A 24477-nucleotide genomic window follows, 5' to 3' on the forward strand; every position below is an offset into this window, starting at 1 on the left:
GGAGAAATGTAGCATTGCATCACTAGTTGACCAGTGGATCCTCTGCGGTGAATGGGTGCCGTCAGAATGAGACTCAGCAGACGATATAAATCATTTTGCTTCTTACAAACATACAGCATTTGTCTTCACATAGTGTTAATTGATTGACTTGAGTGGTGTGGATCATTGTGATGTTTGTATCATCTGTTTGGACTCTCATTCTGACGGCACCCATTCACTGCAGAAGATCCATTGGTGAGCAAGTGATGCAATGCTACATTTCTACACCACTACATTATAGATGGCCTGAGGGCATTTACATTTTAAGCAAATTTTCCTTTTCAGGTCCCTATTCCTTTAAGCCTTAATGCAAATTTGCTCCATAATTTAATTTTCATTATGTAGACGGCTTATGACCGCGGTTTTTGCTAGTGATAAGCAGTGTTTACACATGCAGGTCTGTAAGGTTATCTCTGCTTACTGTAAATATTCATGCACTTTATTTTGAGACTTTGAAGACAGTTGACAGATGTACTTATGGGTATTTGACACGTGATCTATGCATTGGTTACTTTGCATCTGTTTGAATGAAAGATTAAGGTTCATGTAAACTGTTACTCGCCTGAACCTTTGGGCTTTTTTTTTTTTTTTTTTTTTGATGGTTTATCATTGTAATTAGGGCAAGTTCAATGTTGGAGTACCTCTAGTGGTTCTTCAAAGCACATCATCTGCTAGTGAAGTGGAGTGACATTGTGGGTTCCTGTTCTCTAATAGACATCTGGACTGAGAGGTAAGTTTGTTTTGCCTTTCAAATCTTATTTTGTAGCTTTGTGTTTTTGAAGCCCAGGGCATTGCAGCTTGTTTACAGCTCAAGTTTGTTTGGGTCTTGCTTTGTACCTTTGATGCAGTCGAGTCCACACTTAATTATTCATGATTGATGTGGGCTGCCTGGTGTAATATATTCAGATTTACTATAAAAATATTTTTGCCTTTCAATAAATTTTTTCACATTGGATTCGTCTTTTGTTTTGTCATGTACACGTTCTAAAAAATTTTTTTGTTGAGAATATAAAGGCCCATAGACTCTGAAATGATCATTCTAATGGTTGCGATGCTTTATTTTTCATGGTTACACTATAGGAATTTTAGTGTAGTTATTGCTTCTGAGAAGTCTTCAGTCAGGCAAATTAGATTTGATAAGCGATTTCAATATAATGTCAGTGAATGGATAAGTGAAGCGAATGACGTACTGTACTTGTCGTATCTGATTGGCCGAATGAGGGCGCCATTGAAACACTAAAAGTACTTGCAATGACATGATTTGACCAGCAGAGGTTTGTGAAGAGTGCTTTAGCTTGTCGTATTTGTTAAAATGTTTGAATGAAATCTGATCCCTGGATATGGGTCAGGTGTACAACTAGACAGCACAAACCTCTTTATTTAGGTGCTTTGCATTTAATTTTCAAAACACTTCAGATGTGATCCATATTTCATATCTCATATCAGATCTTGAGTGGGATGTTTAAGGAAGTAGTCCTGAGGGTGTAATGAAAATATGGGTGTGAACGTTATTACTGAGAAAATGTTTCTGCTATAATTGCACCTTGAGTACATGCAGATAAACAGGTGTCCATACTTGCGGTCAATGCACTTTTGACTCCCATTTGCTCATTTAGTTTATTATACGCTATTGTCCAGACCTACGGACACTACACTAACATAAAGCTCTATATATCCCCAGGTAGGACCCACACCTGGACCTGCAGTTACAGGTCTGTACTAGTATGGTGTGCTTCCTTAAAGTAACAGTGCAGGCGTGTTCCTCTTTAGAAGATCATCAATTAAGCGCCCTCATTCTGTAGCACACAGTTGACCTTGTTTGTGTGCTGAAGAACCTTTCCAGCTGACAAAATGTTCTGAGAACACGTGTGTGTGTGTGTATATTAATATTGGTTATATTAATGTTACAGTAACATTCCATTTCGTTTTTGCACACATGGTAATGTTACTTATAAAGGTTTTAAAACACGAATGTTCCAACTAGAATGTTGGAACTAACCCTTAAAAAAGTTTCTTGAATTAATTATGTTAACGTGCTTAATAATCATTAAAGACCAGAGAACATTGAACAAATGTTCTATTGGCGTTACTGGGACGTTTTCTAACATGTAAATAAAGTCTAGACTCAAGGAAGCCAGTTGGTAGCTTTCCGTTTGGTTAAATTTATTTTCGAAACATGATTCTTCCTTTAAGAGATAATAGCCAAAATTTATATCTCGTTGAGAAATAGAAAAATATCTCCAGTTTTATTCAGGGAATGTGCTTTATTAAATCGTCTTGTGGCCCCACAGAAACCGTTCAGTCAGTTGTTCAGTAGCGTCTGTTATTGACGCATCGTTTCCTCTCCTCACTCATCCAGTTTGTTTTCCGTCATGTTGTTTGGAATTCCGCTATGATTATCATGCAGGTCTTTTGCATAATGTGGTATTCCAGTTCTCACTTTATCTCGGATTGTTTGGATTGCCGACAACGTAATGGAATTAGAAAACATTCGGGCAGCAGACAGATTTCAGATAAGACCTAAATACTGTAGTTACACCATTATACCATTATACATTATAATGCTAAGAGGGAATGCTTTCTGTGCTTTCTGGCAAGTTTCAAAGTTATGAAGAAATGTTCTTACGGGAACATTATAGGCCTATTAGTATATAAACTTGTCATGTATAGAACTTATGAACATTTTGGTGTTGATCAACGCATTAGGACTGTCTAACCCTTCAATAAGTCTTCTGTTAGAAATGAAAGCCACTTTCGTTTTCTTAAAAACCTATGGAATTTATTCACGTAGTGGTTTCCGATATACAAAAAACATTAATTCCGACAAGTCCTGTATGAGGAAGTGCAAAACTAAACACTTCGTTTTGAGTAGAAAGAGTATTGAGTGGTTCTGTGTGGAGTCACACCCAGTACACACACACACACACACACTCGTGTCTCCATCAGCGCTGCGCCAGAGGCGCGTTCACTGCAGCTCTGTGTAGCGCGCACGCAAGAGAGAGACGTGCTGCTGCGGCTCGGAACATCTTCAACGGCGTGATTCATGATCAAGGTAAGGCAATATATACTGCTTTCTGGTTTAGGAACCAAATGTACCTTCACTTTTAATCCCGGATGTACCGTTATAAAACAAAACCCGTCGCGATGTGTTGACGCATCCTTGAGGAAAAGAATGTGCTCAGTGTGTTTAATCATGACGGTCTGGATGCGTTCACGTGTGCTTTGAAAATCGATCGAGGTTGTTTCGGATCTGTATTCTTGAAGGGTGATGGATGTAAAATCGACCCGGAGCAGTTCTCAAAGCCCATGGGAGGACGCGTTTTCGTTGCGTTCCATTCGCTGTGCGTCATACTGGCATCTTTCACCGCTCCGTTTTAAGATGGTGTGTTAAGAAGTACAACTTTGATCATCGAAGCGTTTAGTTTTAGATTATTTGAAACACCCGCACGCGTTCTGTGTGCGCGGCTCGCGATCATCATCAACGGCCACGCCGCTCTCACTAAATAATCCCAAAGCAGAGGTCTTGTTTCTTACTGTTTTTCATGTCACATCAGTGTTTAAATGTGTCTGCTGCGGCGGGTAAAGCGGAGAGAACGCCTGAGCGCGCGGCGCCAAAGCTTCAGTTCAAATGTTGCTGTTAGCACAAACGATTCTTGAATTGCTGAGGTTTGGCGAGATAGAATCATTCTTTCTTAATACATTGTTGCACTTGAGCGTCAATCCTTTCCGTCTTTTTAATCTCAGAATCAAAAGAAAAACCGCTTTTCTCAAAATGTGCTCAATCGTTACATTGACAAACAATTATTTTAACAAATAATTTAAGTTTAGCGGTCCCAGCTAACATATGTTCTAATAACGGTTTTTTTAACATTCCCATTAAGTTATAGGCAAACGTTATTTCAAAATAACGGGGGGTGGGGGGGGTCATTTGACCGTTAAGGGAATATTCTGATGTATTACTTTGCAAACATTATGGGAGTGTAAACTACTTTTGAATGTTCTCTGAACATTCTGAAACAAGTAGCAACATAAAAAAAACGGGAAAATAATGTTACGTTTTGAGAACATGAACATTGAACAAATGTTATACTAAAGTTACTGGAAGAGCGTTTGTTCATGAACTTGCCAGAACATTCTTTAAACATTATAGAAATGTTATTTTTGAATGTTCTCTGAACGTTCTGAAGGTCAAGTCATCATTATTTATATATCGCTTTTTACAATGCAGATTTAATCAAAGCAGATTTACAGTATTAAAAAGGGAAATAGTGTGTCGAAATAATGTTCTGTTCTCCTCTGGCCAGCCGAAACTTAACAGTTTAATTCTAGGCTGCAACAAGACTGCAGAGGACTCGTATTCCTTTGGTCTTCTCCTGATGGTCGTCTAGGGGACGAGTAGCATCGTTTTCAACCAAAAACGGGAAACGTTGTATGTGTTTGCCTGGTTTGCAATGTTAAATGTGGCCGCTCAATCGCAGGAAGCCCCGCCTTCTGGATTGAAGAGTCAATCGCTAATTGGTAAAGTTAGTAAGGGAATCGATTCCAATTCCTGATCCTGGAATCGATTTTTTTATTATTAAAAGGAACCTAATCTCACCATGATCACTGCATAGGTCGTAAAATGTATCCTTACTATAATATGAAGCTGAAAAAATGACGATAGGCTACGAACATTTCAGTTTTTTCATCTTTGCCCGTGAAATTAATCATAGCCCAGCTCAGCAGGGTCATGCGTTTGTCGCATGAATTAAATAAGACATAAAGTGTCTAAAATAAATGTGCACAGTTCAGCTGAATGATGAAGTTTACTTTGTATACAAACCATACACTGAAACTAAATAACCAGAACATTAATGACTGATAGATCTCATTGTTTCTCTGTCAATCAGATGCGCTGTCTGCCACTGATCTATGCTCGTGATGTATTATATATATATATATAATTTAAAATAATATTTTATCTCACAACTGTTGTAATTATTGCTTAGGTGAATTGTGCTTCTGAATTTGACATGTATTAAACATGTTGAATACACATTTAACATGCTACATTTTTTACAAGTTAAATACGTGTCGGTTACGTGTTTAAAGTGTTGTTGACATGTAAAAAAAATTCATGTGTTTTTGACCCTTTGAGCCTTCCATAGTGCGGCGTGCACCTGCTCGTGCAAACGCCTGACTAAACAGGAGTTATTTTTCACACCTTGTGCTTAAAAGTTAAAATATACATAGTTATGTGTCAAAATCATAGACTGTAAAAAAACATGGATGTTGTGTCCGTGACGTCACCCGTAGACTCCTGATGAGCGTTTTTGAAGCTCAAAGTGGGCGGAGCGGCCCGTCGTCATCTTGGCAGCATGTAACTGCGCGTCACTCCCGAATAATTGAAAATGGGCAAAAAATTCACCCCCTTACAGTTGCACGAAGGGCGAAATTAACTATATAGACTAGTAGTTTTTGAACCAGGCTGTAAAGGTTTTTTTCTGTAAAGTTGGGAATTTTAACATGGGGAGTCTATGGGATTGACTCCCTTTTGGAGCCAGCCTCTAGCGGCCAGTCGATGAATTACAGTTTTAGTCACTTCCATGCAGGCTTCACGAGAGAGAGCAGGAGGTTGCCACTCGGTCGAAATCCCCATCTTTGTGAGTATCCTCGTCAACACAGTCATTTGTGTCTTACATGAACGTTAATATTTAAAGATAAAGCATGTGTAATAGTAGGCTATGTGAAACATTTTAAAAAACGCAAGGGAAAAACGTAAGTTTTTGACTACATTGTTGTTTTATAAAAGTAGCCTGAAACACACTGCAACATTTTTAAAACATAAAATGAACATCCAGCCAATACTTCAGGGGAAAACATGTAGCAAAATGTTTTGTGCTAATGTTTTGAGAACATAGTTAACTTTAAACAAATGTTCTATTAATGCAGAGAGTTCTGAGAACACTCCCTGTTAACCACGGCTTGGGGGTGGACATGGTTTTGAAAGGTTAATGTACAGTAAATTACACTAGTTATTTATCATACATTAGTTGATGCCTCAAGGTACATTTGCTGCTGTAGCTACATTAAACAGAGACCGTTCGATAACATACTCTCTCACATGCCATTATATATATAGAGAGAGAGCTGAAGTACAGTAGAGATATGCCAGCAAGTTCGTATGGTCACAGCATGTACGTAACACTTTGCAATCTTATAGAGCTAAATATGACGTCTGGACATTGACACTGATACTGCCGAAGACCGACAGACAGACAGACAGACAGGGCCATCTGCAGACAAAAAATGAGCCTCTTTTATGCAATCTGCCTGTTGCTCGTGGCATTTTAAACCAGTTTCTCACCATCAGTTCTGCATTGAGGGAGTTTTATACTAGGCCTGGTTCTGATGCACTTGTTTGTTGATGAACTGATCTACATGTGACCTTTAGTTTGATCCGTGCGCTCCACAGTGCAGGATCAAGGCGAGGATGTTGAGATTAGGGCTGGTTTGATGATCAGCAGGCCTTCTTGGGTCACACTGAGAGCAAATGCAGGAGCCGTGTATTTACACACATGAATCTGTGGCATTCGCTGTGAAAACAGACACGCAATTAAACAAACCAGACTTCAATCTCACATCTACGCTGTGAAGATGGTCATGCATAGCTTTCATTTACACACAACCAAAGACTAAAATCTGAGCTTGAACCAGGGTTATTATGGGTAATTAAGTAAAACTAAAAGGTTTACTGAAGTAAAAACTGAAATAGTAATAATAATAATACCTGAATGAACAGTAGGGTTATTTGACTTAATTAAAACTAAACCCATAATTGAAATGAAATAGAAATATATATCTATACATATACATACGTATATTTCAGGTATAGTTGTTGAGGCAACATTTCTCCATTTTCATTTAAGTTTAACTTGATTTAGCAAAAAAAAAAAAAAAATTAAATGGATATAACTAAAACAAAAAATTAAGGTGAAATTAAATTGTTTATAAAATGTATATTATATATATTTATATAATGTATTAATTGTATGAATAAAATATTAAAGCAAACTATTTAAATAATACTTCAACTGGGTTATTAGTTACCTAAAACTAAAATGAACCTAAAATAATGTACTTTAAAAAAAAAAAATAGATCTAAAATAACAAACGTTTATTTTTGCCTGTTGCCAAGGCAACAGTGTTCATGTTTTTTATGATTTTTAGTTTGTCTAAAACTGAAAAAAAATACTATAGTTTATGGAGATAAAAAAAAAAAACGCATCAAGTTCACTTGAACTAAAAATGAAAACTAAAATATAAAATGAAAACTAATTACAATTATTAATAAAAAGTGTAAAGATATTTAAATGATGCCAAAAAATTAAACTGCAATTAAAACAAATTAAAACTATATATGGATATTAAAAAAAAAAAAAAAACTAATACAAATGATCAGAAACTAATAAAGTTTATGAAAACTTAGTTGACGTGATACTGAAATAAGACTATTATTTAGTTCCTTCAGTGATGGCCTGAAGTTATTCACTGAGCATGTAAACCCAGCCCTGGTTTGATCATTGTGTTCATGCCACAGCTTCTATATTTACACTGCACACTTCTCCTGTTCTCTTTTACTCATAATAGATTTTGTAGTCATTTTAACTGTGTATTTCCCTCTGGACTGGGCTAGAATTAATGTGACTTGGAACTGCTATTTATACTACAGGCCTAATTATCCAGAACCACGTCTGACAGAAACCCTACACCAACAATCCACTGCTGCCCTATTAAACAGGTGAATGATTGAATGATTTATAGAAAGTACCCATTCAGTCATTCCTTCATTCAGATAAAAGTTTTCTTTTTCTGAAGAAGCCGTGAGTGTTGAGAAGTTAAAAGATAGATATCATTGGTTGATGTCTTTATTTTTATGCTTGGCAAAGCAAAGTATTTTTGTGAGTGTCCTATATACCACACAGCTTCACATCAGTTTCTTGCAGAAAACTGTTACTTAATAAAAGTGATGAATGCGCATGTTTTCATGTAACACAATACATCCATAACCTCAAACAGACCTGCTGACTCTTGTGGATGTGGGCCAGTTTCATCTGTAGTGTCTGATGGTGCTAAAATGCTTTAGGATTGATTTCTAAGAACGTGTGATTTACAGTCATCTCTGTAAAGTCTGTAGCCTCAGGTGAGTGTTTCTGTGTTTGTTTGACTTTCATGCCTGGAGGCATCTTGAAGCGTTGCATTCTCTGATGTGAGGACGCGGATGTTGTGTCGTTTCCTTTGGCATGTTGCGAAGTTGGTTCCTGTTTAGAAAGGATTTGGGACCATTCCAAAATGTACTTTAAGATTAGTCCACGAAAACTAAATGAGTACTTTCTGATTAGTGTACAAAAATATCATTTATATACGTACACTTTAAGATTATAGTGCACAAATATTTTACATACTTTATGAGTAGTGCATGAAAGCAACATTTTACAGACGACTTAGTGCTCATTTTACATAAACGCACGAAAATATTTTAAATACTTTCATTAATGCACAATAACATTTGACATACTTTACTGCACAAAAGCAACATTTTACATGCATTAAGATTAATGCATGAAAACATAATTTTACATGTTAATTGGTGCACGAAAACAACGCTTTACATACTTTTTCTGAAGAATTGTGGGTCGTTGCTGTTCTGAGCAGTAGATCAGCTGGAATACGAGCGTCAGATGCCATTATTGTCCGTCTCTTGATGTACATGGAGCAGTGAGTGCTGGAGTGATGCATTGACTAATGATCTGCTGTCAGTGCTCCCAGAGGATGTTCAAATCACTCAATGTCTCTAATGTGACTAATGGCAGTAAATCAACATGCCTACTGTGCGTAGTATTAGTTTAGAACCTTTTGAACTTAAGTATTACTTAAGATGTATATCAGACTATAGGCAATCAAATCCATTGCTGCTTTTTGCTTACTTCCATTTTCCCTCCAAAATGATGTCACATGCTGGAGCATGATAAAGGTCTCACAGGAGGGCTGGGATAAACGATTATCTTTTAAACGATTAATCTAGCGATTATTTTTTTGATGCATCGATTAATCTAACAATTAATTTTTTCAGACCCATTTGATTTCGATTATCTCCCCATTAATTGACTACTAACAATTTATACATGTTGATTTACATATCTGAATGAAAAAAAAACATGAATTCCTTAACATTGCAATATATGTTTATTGCTCTTAAAATTACAAAATAAAACACTAAGAATGCATTACTTTGCACTTGTATAGAGATAGCATTCAATAAAACCTTGAAGCCTTGAAAACACATAGCTTACTGAACACATAGGACCTAGCTTACTGAAAAAAAGTTCTTCTTTCAGATGAAAATAACAACTTGATGTCTAGCATTCAATTTTTTTATTGAATGCAGACATCAAGTTGTTGTTGTTATTTTTTGGTCACCCAAAATACTTGTTTAGAGCAACTGAAAGAATACAGTAACCCATGTAAGCTTGAGGGCTTTAAGCTAATACAGAGAGTGTTTTTCCAAAAAAAAAAAGAAAAAAAAATAACAGTGGGAGCCAGCAACCTGTCATGGAGAAAAAAAAATCTCTGAATGCTCCACGTGAAACTTTGGCGTTCTGCCCTTTTTCTATCGTGTCTAATGATTTTGATTAATAATATGCACAAGGGAGAGAGAGAGCAAGAAGCGCTCGTGTAGTTTGAAAACTGTGAGTGCGCGCGCACAGCCGGGGCTCTCTCTACATCACTCACCGATCAAATAAGGCTTTGACAGCCGTCAAAAAAAAGATCAATGCAGAAAAACCCCTGGATTGGTTATATAACGTTGGACAGAATGTTGATCCGGCCATCGCGTATATTCAGCGCACATAAGATAAACGTTTTGCAAACGACGAATCGATGCGTATATTTTGCGTCAAAATACGTCGACGTCATCGATGACCTCGACGCGTTGTCCCAGCCCTATCTCACAGTCAATCATTTTGTTGTTACATTTAAAATGCAGTTGGTTTGTTCCTTATGTGATGATGTATTTGCTGAAACATTGTTTCCTTTATTTTGACTTTGATCTCATGTCAAACTTTGAAAAGATTTGTCCAAGTTTAGTTTTTGATATTCTTAACCCCACTTTTTGGGGTATATTTTGGCTATAGATCACATAAATGTAATGTATGGCGAGTGAATTCGAACATACTCCAAATATTGCTGTATAATTAAACATTTAATTGCACGACAAAAATGGCATCTGAAAGTGCTTTTACATCATTCACAGAGTTGTCATATTGTGTTAAAACAAATTAATACCATTTCTATATTTAAAAATGATGCAGCATACACTATAATTAGACACGTATGATAATGCAATGAAAATGATCTCATCTCAGTGACAGGTGTCACCAATCACTTTAGCTTAAGCTCTAACAATGTCAAAAAAAAGACAATAAATGTTTTTTTTAAGCTTTTATGTCTTTACTGTCACTTTTGATAAATTTAATCCATCCAAGCATTAACCAAGCATCTGAATGGTAAAGTATCTCAATATATCTGAAAGCCTCTTCCTGTTTGGGTAGGTTGTTTCCTGTGGATTGATGTGTAGTTTGTTTTAACTGGTTTCTAGCCGCAGACGGGCTGCGCTGAGGTGTTGTTTGCTGGTGAAAGTGATTGTTCGTTGGGTTGCATCATGGTTGTTTCTTCATTCCTGGAAGCGAGGCTGAAACAGACACTTCTCAGCAGATCGTGTTGCTCTCGTCCACACTTCCTGTAATTCAAGCCCAAATTAAAGCGGTGCATTGTATCTGGACTGGATCAGATCGCAGCTGGAATATAGCTCGTGTCTGACACTGTATAATAAACCCCTGGTGTAGTTGACGTCCAAGTCATAGCCGTGTTCGTGTGTGTTAAGGCTCCACGGGTCACCTGTTTGCTTTCTGGGTGGTGGTAATCCTATACTGAGGACTGTGTGTGTGTGTGTGTGTGTGTGTCATGATTGAAGAGTTGGCTTCCTTTGAATTACACAAAGTTGAATTTGAATGGAATGGGCCACACACCCATCTAGAAGGTGTATTGGAATGACAGGAAGATGAATTTAGAGCACTATTTGTATTAAAATGCATAATACAATTTCATTTTCGAGCTCCCTGTGACACTGAAAGCTGGCAAATACACATTTGCCTAAAGTTCTTCAAAACAGTGCAGGAAAGAGGATGTTGTGTCACGCTTCACACCTGAAAACCTTCAGAAACGCTCGGGAGGAACTGATCTACTTCTACAAGTTTCCAAACTGAGCTCCACACATCAAATGTGATCAAAACACAGAAGTGTGCAGAACTGTTATCTGTTTGTGAATCAAGGATGCATTCAAATAATCAAAAGTCAAAAGACATTTATAATGTAATAGAAGATTATTTCAAATAAATAATGTTCTTTTGAACTTTCTGTGCATCAAACAATCTAGAAAAATATGTATTACATTTCCTACAAAATTATATAATAATCAGCTATTTTCAACACATCAGTTATAATAACATTTTATATTTTTATTGTATTTTTTTATCAAACAAATCTCCCTTACTTCAAATCTCTCTCTCTCTCTCCCTCAATCTATATATATATATATATATATATATATATATATATATATATATATATATATATATATATTAGTTTGTATGTATGCATGTTTATTTTTTATTTATGCTTAAGTATATTCGTTCATATATTTATTTTGTTTTATATATTATTTGTTTATTTGTTTATATTTAAATAGTATATTTATTAGTATTTTTATATTGCATTTATATAATTTATATATTTTATTTTATGTGTTTATATAATATCCTCCAGTGAAATTATCTATTTGTGTAATATTATCCAATGAAAGCATTTGCCTGAACTAACTCAAACTTAAGCAGTCCATTGGTTTTCTGATAAGAAAGTTTGCTTTGAGTTGTTGCTGCTCTATCAGACGTCAGTCTCTGAGTGTGTGTGTGTGTGTGTGAGTGTGTGTGAGACAGAGGTGTTCATCCTCTCTGACCTGCAGCTGCTCGGTCCGGTCAGTCATGTTCTCAGTGTCCCGTGTGATGAGGAGATCACCGAGGATAAATCATACAGAATGAGTTTTTTTGAGAAAGTAAAAATGCAGAAAGTTTCCGGTTAGGGTTAGGGTTAGGTGTAGGGTTGGTGTAGGGCCATAGAATATACAGTTTGTACAGAATAAAAACCATTACACCTATGGGATGAACCCACTTTACACAGAAACAAACATCAAGTGAATCAGGTGAAGGGGCCGCTCATCCTCTCTCTCTCTCTCTCTCTCTCTCTCTGTGTGTGTGTGTGTGTGTGTGTGTCAGTGTTCAGGAGAAGCACTGTCGTCATGGCCTCGATCTCGAAGTGGTACGCGGGGAAGAACGTGCTGATCACCGGAGCCACGGGCTTCATGGGGAAGGTGCTGATGGAGAAGCTGCTGCGCTCCTGTCCGGACGTCAAGGCCCTCTACATCCTCGTCCGGCCCAAAGCGGGTCAGTCCATGTCCGAGCGCGTCCGGGACATGATGAAGTGTAAGGTGAGCGCTCACAGGGTCACATTTATTCACCATCCTTCTCTTTACAACTTGGAGAGAACAATTTAAAAGATGTTTTCTGAAAAAAAAAAAAAAGTCAAATGCCCTTATTATTTTTAGGTATTTAGTATCAATATGACTTTAAAAAAATCTGTATTTCTCTATAAAATTACATACTATTATTATTATTCGTAATGGTTATGATTATTTGGACTGAATAATAATGTTAAAACAAATTAGATCTATTGTTTTTGTTAAAAATATAAATAGTTTACAATAAAATGGTTATCATTATTAATGTTAAATAGTGTTGTTATAATTGTTAATAATAATAATATTAATAATGATGTTAATTCTGTATAAAAATATTACTCAAAATTAGAATAAACGATAAAATGACTGATTATGATTATTATTGTTATATAATTTATTGTTTTTAATAATAATGAGGACAATTGTTTTATTAGATCTATTATTGATGTTACAAAAAAAAATTACTGTTGTAAGAATTTATATCTAATAGTAGATGAAGTGGTAGTAATCATAACATAAGATAATTGTAAAATAATGTTAAATCATAATAAAATGAAAGTTCAATAAATTTACTAAATGAATATATCAAACAAAATAAGAAACATTACTATAATATATATTTATCATGTGTAAGTCGCTTTGCTAAATGACTAAATTTAAATGTAATATGTGTGTGTGTGTGTGTGTGTGTATCTCAGTGGCTAAAATATAGTCTAATAATAATAGTATTTTGCATTTCAACTGTAAAATGACAGTAGCAATATTTAGAAAAATTAATTTTTTATATAAAATATTACTTTTTTTCCCCTAAATTTTTTAATGTCTTAATTGTCTTCATTATGAAGAAACTAGGAGCCTGAAAGCATCTCCTTTGTCACTGACAGGCGCCTCAAAAGTGTTTCTTATTACAATTTGAAATGATATTAATTTAATCAAATCTTTGCGATTGTGGTTTGATAAACCAATTCCTGATTTCAGGTTTGGTTTCTATTACTCGAGCAGCTCTTCTCTATCAACAGAATCGTGTGTTTGAGACACTTTAAGACATCTGGAAGCTTTTTACAACATTGTGCTTTTCAGGTTTTTCAGACTTTTTTTTTCAGGTTTTTGTCATTAAATATCTCAGTCGTTGTGATCAGATGATCGCGTCCAAACTTATTCCCACCACAAAAGCCATCCACATGAGTTATGATCTGTATTTCCATACGCGTCTGATGGAGCTATAAGTGTGGCTTCATCAGTCTTTCTTTATGTGAGGATGATGAGTCACGTCCACTTCCTCGACTTACTCACATTCACTTAGTTTGAGCAGAACCTTCCGGAAACAGAAAACTACAGTAAATATATGATCATTATAATCATTAAAAAAATATATTTTTAAAATATGCATGAATAATAAATAACTATATTATTATTTTTTATTATTAACATAAAATATCATATATTATGTCAACAGTAATATCCTAGCAAAATGTTAGCAAATATGTTTTTTTTATAAGTTTTTATTATATTAATAATATGTTAGTGTTTTAGTAAAAAAAAAAAAAAAATTAATGTTTTTGTTAGTTGTGTTTTTTATATAGATTTAATATTTATTTTGTTCATAGAGATTTTTCAATATTAATTTTTTTTCCTAGTCAAATTAGTACATCTAGACAACCTTAATAAAACATGACAAATGCTGCTCTAGTTGGTTTTATCTCACATGTGTTTTATTTCCGGTAATCACTGCTCTGTGGTGGTTTTAAATCCCTGTAGTGGATCTGATGTGAGTGATGTTGGTGTTTCAGTAGTTTGATCTGGTCTGATGTGAGATCTGGACTCGAGGCAGAATTAAGCTCAGTATTATGGGTCAGACGAACAGATTCTGTCAGCGCCGCACAAACTCTCTGACCTCTGATAGAAACCTGTGTGTGTGTGAGGACCAAATGTCCTGATTAATATTGTGAAATACTTTAATAACGCTCTAGTGAGACACTTGACTGGTCCTCAGAAGTGAGAAAGACGTGTACATCAGCCAGAAGATGCTAGCAGATCGAGAATATCATTAACCTGACAGAAAATCAGTGGAAGTCTATGGAGTGTCCTCACTGAGATAGCCAAGCAAACATGAGTGTGTGTGTGTGTGTGTGTGTGTGTGTGTGGGTTGTATATGTAAGGAATGCTCAGGCGCTCATACAGGCAGCTTGTGTGTGTGTATGTGTGTGTGTGTGTCCATTAAAATTAAAATTAATGTGGGAAGCCATCCAGTCTCAAACAAACGTGTTTTTCATTTAAATGGCCTTAAATAATTAAAGAGACAAGCTTTATATGGCTTTTATTACTTTTAGTCATAACATTATAGTATAGGTAAATGAAAAATTATCATGATCAAAAATTAAAATAATATAAAATCTAATAACTTATATGTGTGTGTGTGTGTGTGTGTCTATACATATAGATACAAACAATAAAAATATTTATTTGATTAGTGAGGATAATTGTTTATTATTTATTACTTAATATATAATATAGTATTTATGTTATATAGATATTTAATTTCTTTGCTTTATTTATTATTAAATCTCACAGTGTGCACTTTATGATCTTATTCATTATATAACTGTAACTTGAATATGTTTTGGTCAGCAGCTAAAATAATAAAAATTGTGCCTGTGTCTAAATGTTCATGGACCTGACTATACTGTATATATGTGTGTGTGTGTGTGTGTGTGTTTTTTATGGAATTGTGTTTTATATTTATTCATTGATTGTGATTCGTGTGTGAGTGCTGGACGTCCCGCGGGTGATAAAGCAGCAGATCTCTCCTTCAGTCTGTCCAGTCGACTGCGTTCTGCTCTCTGCTGTTTCTTCAAGCGTGTGTGTGTGTGTGTGTGTGTGTGTGTGTGTCTCATTCACCCGAGGCCACAGCAGTGCAGGGACTGAAGGAGTACTGTCTCTCTCTCTCTCTCTCTCTCTCTCTCTCTCTCTCTCTCTCCCACTCTCACACAATGGGGTTATTTGTGCCAGAGGGCCCGGTGGAGACTGGCACAGAGCGACCGCTGTCCCACAATGCACCGTTTGCTCTTTATACCACAGAGAGAGCAAATGTTTACAGTACTGGACCCTGGTGAACCCCTGACCTCAATCCAGTGAACCTGTGCGTCCTTTATCTGCGTGTCACTTCCTTTCTCTTACAGTGCTGCTTTAATCAATGAGTTTGAACTGTTTCTGAATACATCAGCCATTAAATACTATAATACTATAATAGTTTTTATATTTTCAGTTATGATATTATACAAACTTATGTTAAGATGTATTTAGTAATTACTTATTCAGTACTTCATTATTAATTGCTAATTATAATTACTTAAATATTTTAAGTAATAATTTTTATTACTAATAAGGTTACATTTTTTGATGTTATTGCATCAACGTAAACTTTCAATTTTCATTTTCTAAATATCTATTTTCACATAATATTTCTGTTTTATTTAATTTCAGTTTTGTCTATTAATTTTTAAATATCTTTAGTTGTATTTTTAGTAAACCATAATAAACCTGATGCTGTTTTAACTAGACTGTTATTTGTATTCTATTACAGTTGATTTTAATATTTTGAATTAGCTTTTATTTTATAGTTTCACTTTCTATTTATTTTTAGTAAATTTGTTATATATGTTTGCCATTTTTAATGTGTGTATGTATGTAATATATGTAATATGTAGCTTTATTTCAATGAGCAGTTGAGTAGGTTGGAAAAGTTGTAGTTTTGATAGCAGTAATAATGCTAATGTGCTGTATTCTACTGTGTGTGTCTGTGTGTGTGTGTGTGTGTGTGTGTGTGTGAGTGAGTGAGTGAATGAGTGAGTGATTAAGTGTGTGTGTGTGTGTGTGTGTTGGTGTGTCTGTGTGTGTGTGTGTGTGTGTGTGTGTGTGAGTGAGTGAATGAGTGATTGTGTGTGTGTGTGTGTGTGTGTGTGTGTGTGTGTGTTGGTGTGCGTGTGTGTGTGTGTGTGTGTGTGTGTGTGTGAATGAGTGAGTAAGTGTGTGTGTGTGTGTGTGTGTGTGTGTGTGTGTGAATGAGTGAATGAGTAAGTGTGTGTTTGTGTGTGAATTAGTGAATGAGTAAGTGTGTGTTTGTGTGTGTGTGTGTGTGTGTGTGTGTGAATGAGTGAATGAGTAAGTGTGTGTGTGTGTGTGTGTGTGTGTGAATGAGTGAATGAGTAAGTGTGTGTGTGTGTGTGAATTAGTGAATGAGTAAGTGTGTGTGTGTGTGTGTGTGTGTGTGTGTGTGTGTGTGTGTGTGTGTGTGTGTGTGAATGAGTGAATAAGTAAGTGCGTGTGTGTGTGTGTGTGTGTGTGAATGAGTGAATGATTAAGATTGTTAGTGGGTGTGTGTGTGTGTGTCTGTGTGTGTGTGTGAATGAATGAATGAGTGAATGAGTAAGTGTGTGTGTGTGTGTGTGTGTTTGCGTGAATGAGTGAGTAAGCGTGTGTGTGTGTCTGTGTGTGTGTCGGGGTGTGTTTGTGTGTGTGTGTGTGTTTGTGAGTGAATGAGTGTGTGTGTGTGAATGAGTAAGTGTGTGTGTGAGTAAGTGTGCGTGTGTGTGTGTGTGTGTGTTTGTGTGAATGAGTGAATGATTAAGATTGTTGGTGTGTGTGTGTGTGTGTGTGTGTGTGTGTGTGTGTCTGTGTGTGTGTGTGTGTGTGTGTGTGTGTGTGTGTGTGAGTGAGTGAATGAGTGAATGAGTGAATAAGTAAGTGAGTGTGTGTGTGTGTGTGTGTGAATGAGTGAATGATTAAGATTGTTGGTGTGTGTGTGTGTGTGTGTGTGTGAGAGAGAGGGTGTTTGCTCTGGCAGTGCTGCAGCAGCATATGGAGCTTCATCCCATGCCAGCATGCGGGTGTGTGTTGTGTTTTTGTTGTCCGGTGACACAAAGCACGGCAGGAAGTTGTGTCTGAAGCGGCTGCGCTCGTTTCCTTCAGTTACTGCACTTCTGAAAAGTGTTCTAGCTCCTCGTATTCCTCCTGTCTGATACTGACCAGGTTCTAATTTTTTGCATCTTGAACTTTGACCTGTTTCCCTGTCCAGCACTGACTGAACTCTCTATAAATGTGTGTGTGTGTGTGTGTGTGTGTGTGTGTGTGTGTGTGTGTGTGTTGGCTAGACCCCTCTCATGGCCCATATGTTGTCTGATCTGTCCAGTAATCTGTGTTAATGGCCGTTATGACCAGACTTATGTGTTCAGATGATATCATTAGGGCTTTATTCCTGTAATATTTGCAAGTTTGAGTGTGTGGGAAATGCTCCCCTGATGATTTCTCATATTAAAATGATGCACTTTCATTTGCATTTGAAAATCCTCTGGTTGTAAAAGAAAAGAGAGTTGCTTTATTTGTGCGCACAAGCTTCACATTAGCCAAATAAGTTCTGTTATGTCTTATGGTCTCTGAAGGGCGTTCAAGTGCTCTCTACATTTTTGTTGTTTTATTTATAAATGACATTTATTTGATTAATTTTTTTTTTCTTATCTTTATTTATACATATATTTTTTGTTAATTATAAAATTTAATATTTAAAAATTTAACTAAACTATAAAATATTTATGTATGATATATCTAGATAAAAATATATTTTTTAATTATTAATATATGCATTCCCTTTTTTTGTATAGTTTAATATTTAAAAAATGTCTTGTAAAGCAACAGGTCCAAGTGACAATTAGAGATTTCCCAGTAATTGTGTAGGAAAGTGAGTTTCTACTGAAACACAAGTGAATGTGTACCTCTCACACCTTGTGATAAACGTCTTGAATAAACGAATGCATTGCAAAAGCAAATAAAATGATCCGTGTCTCAACATGCAAGCAGACTTTATAACACGCCACGCTCTTCCAGACAATTTCACAGCAATTCCTGGGAAAATGTCAGGAACAACTGGATTGTGACGTGTTTTTCAAGCATTTGTCCTTCAGGAAGGTTCAGATGTGGTGTTTAAACGGTTCAGTTTATTTGCATACTGAATGTGGATTGGTGCTTATTTGCATGCTGACTGCTGATTGGTCCTCCTCGTTTACACTGATGACTCAACACCCTTTTAGTTCTGATATGGTTTCTAAATGTGTGCTCTCTAAATAATTACATTATTTGTTATTGCTCTCTAAATAATAATAAAAATTGGTTTTGCTTTCATTTACATGAAATTTAATTAATATTTTGTTATTTTTATTATATAATGATGTTGTTGTTTTTTGTATTTTTAAATAAAATTTCTAGATTTCTTTTATTGTTTTGTTTTTTAATTAAGGCTTAATAAATCAATTTAAGTTAATGATTTTGTTCTTGATTTAATATTTCAATGTATTTGACCTAAAAATGTTTAATTAATGCAATGTTTTTGTTTTACTTTTTTGTGAATGAAATTTATTTGATTGATAATTAGTATTTTATTATTAATAATTAGTTTTTTAATTATTATTTTTAGTTTTATTTTTATAAATTATATTTATTGGATTATTTTGTAAGATTGTTTTACTAAATTAAATTAAGCAAATTAAATTAGTTTAATGTTTGTTTAAATAGTGTTTTAATTGTTATTTTAATTTGTAATAAATTATTAGATTTTTTTATGTAATATTTTTAGTTCAACTTTAAAGCAGCTCTGGCATTTCATATACACCTCAAACATATGTTTTTTTTGTGTGTGTGTGTGTGTTTCTTATTAGGTTTTCAAATAATACAGTATTTATTTAATTTTTGTATAATGACCATGATGTATGAATAATTTAGAGACTGTAATTCATGAATATTTCAAGTGATTGCATTGTTTTGTTTATTTGAAAATGAAAGTGATTTGATGAATATTTTCAGTGCATCTATAAAGCAGCTCTGGTGTTTCGTTTACATCTCAGACTTTCCTTTTGGAAATGCAAATCTCTCTTGGATAAATATGTATTGAAAAGCGTGACTGGACTGAGAGGCTCAACAGCTGTCAGCATCTGTCCGGCTCTCGGCAGACGCCTGCTGCTGGGGTTACAGGGGGTCACATGTTACGTCCAGAACTGATTCTGATTGGCTGCGGGCTGCAGGAATGTGCCACTGCCAGTCCCTGGGAATTGTGGGTAACATAAGTCAGCACACGTGTGTCAGAGAAGACGACAGTCTCTGCAAATCCTCTTTTGATATTAGATTACAGAAATCACAGCGCATTCAGCTATGAACCGCTTCAAACATGTGTTTGGATATGGTCAAGAAATATCTTATTTATTCACACTGCAGTTTTCTCCTTTACATAACCGCTGAAATCTTTGACATAAAATGATGATATTTGTCATTTGCATCCTGCGGTTTAGCCAACAGAAAATTACATAATGTTTCTGAAAGGATGAATTCTCATGTAAACGGACCAGATCAAAAGAAATGAGATGAGAGAATAGTGTGGAGATTATACTTGTTTTAGAAACATATTGTAAGGTTATTTTTATGGACCATTAAAAATGAAGTGCATTTCCAATAGGTTTATTTTATTTGCATTTATCAATGGTGATTCTCATAAGATTTTCATATAATAATGAAATATTTGTTATATTTAAATTAACATGATTAACATGAATACTTATATTGATTAATGATATTGCAATCGTATTGTCTTGTTTTTGCTCTGACAGGAAGTACATTATTATCATACATTATTTATCATTATGTTGATGTTTATTAGGTTTTAAAATAATACTGAATGATTGATTTTGTTTAGTTTTTTTCAGTGGTAATTTACATTAGTTAGTGCATTAATTGACATTATTTAATTTTAATTAGCATAATTATATTTACTTACCAAATTCCTGTTTTTTTTTTATTTTTATTTTTTATTATTATTATTTTTTTTTATTGTAGATTTTATTAGAGCTGATTTTCATTGGGTTTTCAAATAATGCATAATTCATTTAAATTAGCTTAATTGTATTTACTAGTTAACCCACTTAACTATTTTTGTAATGTTAATTTATTTGACTTCTTTAGTCTCACCGGTGGTTCTCATTATGTTCCCAAATAATACTGTTTGTTCCATTTAAACGAGTGTAGCTGTACCTTCCTTCCTTCATGTGTGAAGAACGATGATTGTCATGTTTTGTGTTTGTCTGTGTGTGTGTTTGGCAGCTGTTCGACCGCGTGCGTGAAGATAATCCAGACTTTCATCAGAAGATCATCCCCATCAGCAGCGAGCTCACGCAGCCCGGCCTGGCCATCAGTCCAGAGGATGTACAAACACTCACTTCCTGTATCAACATCGTCTTCCACTGCGCCGCCACCATCCGCTTCGACGAGCCCCTGAAGTGAGTCACACCACATTTAATGAACATATCATCAGAGGGGTTTCCTGAGCGGTAAATCAGCATATCTGAAGGATTTCTGAAGGATCTTGTGACACTGTAGACTGCAAAATTCAGTTTTGATCACAGGAATAAATTACAGTTTAACTGATATTTACTTAGAAAACATTTATTTTAAATTCTAAAAGTATTTCAAATTTTTACTGTATTTTTGATCAATAAATGCAGCTCTAGTGATTAAGGAGACTTTAAACAGATTAATAAACCTTACAGAACCCACATTTTTGAACATGAGTGTGTGATGGAACTTGAAAGCCATAGCTACACTTGTAAAGGAAGAGAGGAAATGTGAGAATAACCAGAATAAGAGGAAGACACACACACACACACACACACACACACAGTATTTCTGCTGTGTAACGAGTCTCCGGCTGAGGAGCAGATGTTCTCACTGCTGGAGGAACGAGGGACTCATCTGTGAACCACTGACTTCAGAGCAGGGACGAGTGAGAGAAAGGTTTCATCTCCACACACACACACACACACACACACACCTGTTCACAGCAACCTCTTGCTTCATTGTCTTAAGGAAAACAAAAACAGCATTAGTGTCCTAATGTGTTTTAAGAATGCAGTCCTCTTACTCCACTATCAATAACATGCTATTATACTTTTTACATTAAACAAATACTGTTTTAATTTAAAAAAAAAAAATTATAATATTTTATAAAAACTATTTTTGTTTTTAAAAAATGTATATTAGTTGAAATAATTTTAGAATTTTGTCATTATTTTTTTATATATTTCTATAAAGTTTAATACATTTTTTTTCACTTTTACTTTTAAATATATCATGATAAACAAAAAAATATAATAAATGGTGCCTTGGCAACTAATAAATGTAACTTTTATTTTATTTCAAGTAATTTTTTTTAAAAGTGAAACTTCATTACCCTGTCACAGACTTTAATTTTAGAAAATAAATACATTTCTTTCTTTTAATCATTTGTATTATTTAGTTATTTTAATCAATTTATTATTTTTAAATATGATTTAATTATAATTTGTAAATTTTTAAATAATGAAATAAGTTTCTTTTACATTTCCTTATTACTTTTTCAGCACACTATAGTACTGTACTGAGATAAATATATATTTTTCTTTTAATTTTTTGATTTAATCTTATATATGTATATATATATATATATATATATATATATATATATATATATATAAGATAAAATTATAATAAAATTATAATTACATGTGCATTTTGTCAGGTTTTTAATTTAATCTTTTTATTATTATTAATGTATTTATTGTATTTTTATTATTTAGTTATTTTAATCACATTTATTTAATTATTTATATGTTTTTTGGGCTAGATTGCCAGCTATGCATGTCTTATTTTCAGCATTATTAAACTCTGATGTTGTGTGTCTGACACGCTGTAGCAGAGCAGTGGTTTCTGGATGGTTTATAATGTGTGATAATGTACTGTATGTGTGTCTGCGCAGGCATGCGCTGCAGCTGAACGTCATGGCCACGCAGCAGCTCCTCTCTCTGGCGCAGCAGATGCAGCAGCTGCAGGCCTTCATCCACATCTCCACCGCCTACGCCAACTGCAACCGCAGACACATCGACGAGGTCATCTACCCTCTTCCAGTCGAGCCCAAGAAACTCATCGACTCTCTGGAGTGAGTGCAATATATCCTCATCCTCATGAACACCAGTGTTATTTTAGTATCAAGATACTTTTAGACACTATGATAAATATTTTGAATTAGTCTATATCTGTGTATGTGTGAAGATTTTCTGTAATGTTTATGTCTATATAGTTTTTTGTTATTTAGATCAAGTTAAGCTAAAATAAAAACAAAGAAATGTATTCTTGGCAACTAGCTGAAATAATTAAATATTTTTTTCATTTAATGTTTTTAAGTAATAATTTTCATTAAAAAAAAAAAAGAAAAAAAAAAAAAAAAAAAAAAAATATATATATATATATATATATATATATATATATATATATATATATATATATATTATTAAATATGTCCAAATATCTGGGGAACATTTTGTTTCTATTACATTAACAATATTCGTTAGGTGTATTATTTATTTAAAAATGTTCTTTTGTTATTCATTTTAATCTATATTTATTGTTTAATCATTTATTTTAATCAGTATTTTTTATTATAAATGTATTACTTCATTTATTTTTATTTTATTTAAATACATTACTTATTCTACTCACTATAGTGCTAAACTTTTTAGATTAATAAAAAAAAATATTTATTATGTATTTGTAAAAAAAAAAATTAATTTTTTTTGTTTTATTTATTTATTTATTTTTTTTTACCAAGAACACCAGTCAGTTTGAAACACTTAGTTTGCGCTTCTGGTCATTGCAGGTCTGATTTTCCAGATTATTTGACTCTGTCAAAGTCATATCGCATCAAGCCATGAACTGACCCTGAAGCAGAGCAGTGATTTATCTGTGTGTGTGTGTGTGTGTGTGTGTGTGTGTGTAGGTGGATGGATGACAGTATGGTCCGTGACATCACGCCGCATCTGATCGGTGACCGGCCGAACACTTACACCTACACCAAAGCGCTGGCCGAGTGTGTGGTGCAGCAGGAGAGCGGCAGACTCAACATCGCCATCATACGGCCGTCCATCGTGGGAGCCAGCTGGCAGGAGCCGTTCCCCGTGAGTGACACATCCGCTCGCAACACAGTCTGAGTGATGAGGGCTGCTAACCCAGAGGATTCAGGTTCAAACCTGGACTAATGATGCCATAAACATACACAGCAGAACATCATAGAGACATTAACTAAAACTATAAACTGATTCACTAATTAAACTTTTTATCTGAAGTACTAAAAAAAGTAATTAAAACTATAACTAAGGACTGAATAACAACTATATAGACATATATAAAAAAAACAAAAAACAATACATTTAGGTGAACTTCATATACTATAAAACTAAATACATGAAACAAATTCTAAAATAAAAAAAGTAAATAAAATAAAATAAAATAAAAAAACTATATAGACTGAATTTAAAATTTGAAATACAATTACAAAACGTAAACTTATATTATTTATTTGAAAGTCAAATATCTCACACAAACACATGTAAAATAGTATTATTATTAAATGTAGCATTAAACATAAAAATTAAAAATGATTTCTAAAGTTTAACTAAAATTAAAATGAAAACAGAAAATTTAAAAATGAAATCTAATTAAAAAATATTAACAAGAACTATGAAATTATCTAAATTATATTAAAATAACATGGTTCGGACTTTTTACTCCCGAACAAAAATATGAATTTTAAAATATAGTTTCTTTAATTTTTTGTTTTATCTTATTCTGTCAAATAGACTTTTTTAGATGACACATGCTAAAACAGGTATGGCTTCTTCTGTATTTTACAGGGTTGGATAGACAACTTTAATGGACCGAGTGGTGTTTTTATTGCTGTAAGTATTGATTCATGGTGTGCT

The 24477-nt window shown here is 34.3% G+C and overlaps 1 protein-coding gene across 2 annotated transcripts in view; it reads left to right on the top strand.

Annotated features, from left to right (window-relative positions):
• Window positions 1-2932: 2932 nt before the first annotated feature.
• Window positions 2933-24477, top strand: part of LOC127956688 (fatty acyl-CoA reductase 1) — a 29188-nt gene continuing 7643 nt past the window's right edge. The window contains exons 1-6 of one of the 2 annotated variants that reach the window (XM_052554849.1): window positions 2933-3091; window positions 12408-12619; window positions 20789-20964; window positions 22479-22658; window positions 23496-23673; window positions 24409-24453. In XM_052554849.1, coding sequence (XP_052410809.1) covers window positions 12431-12619; window positions 20789-20964; window positions 22479-22658; window positions 23496-23673; window positions 24409-24453 — 768 coding nt within the window. In that variant the 5' untranslated portion in view covers window positions 2933-3091; window positions 12408-12430. Of the gene's footprint in view, window positions 3092-5278; window positions 5682-12407; window positions 12620-20788; window positions 20965-22478; window positions 22659-23495; window positions 23674-24408; window positions 24454-24477 lie in introns of those variants that run through there. The other variant, XM_052554847.1, reaches the window with a different exon arrangement.

This window comes from Carassius gibelio, chromosome B4 (genome assembly GCF_023724105.1).
Source record: "Carassius gibelio isolate Cgi1373 ecotype wild population from Czech Republic chromosome B4, carGib1.2-hapl.c, whole genome shotgun sequence".
In the NCBI taxonomy this organism is placed as follows: domain Eukaryota; kingdom Metazoa; phylum Chordata; class Actinopteri; order Cypriniformes; family Cyprinidae; genus Carassius; species Carassius gibelio.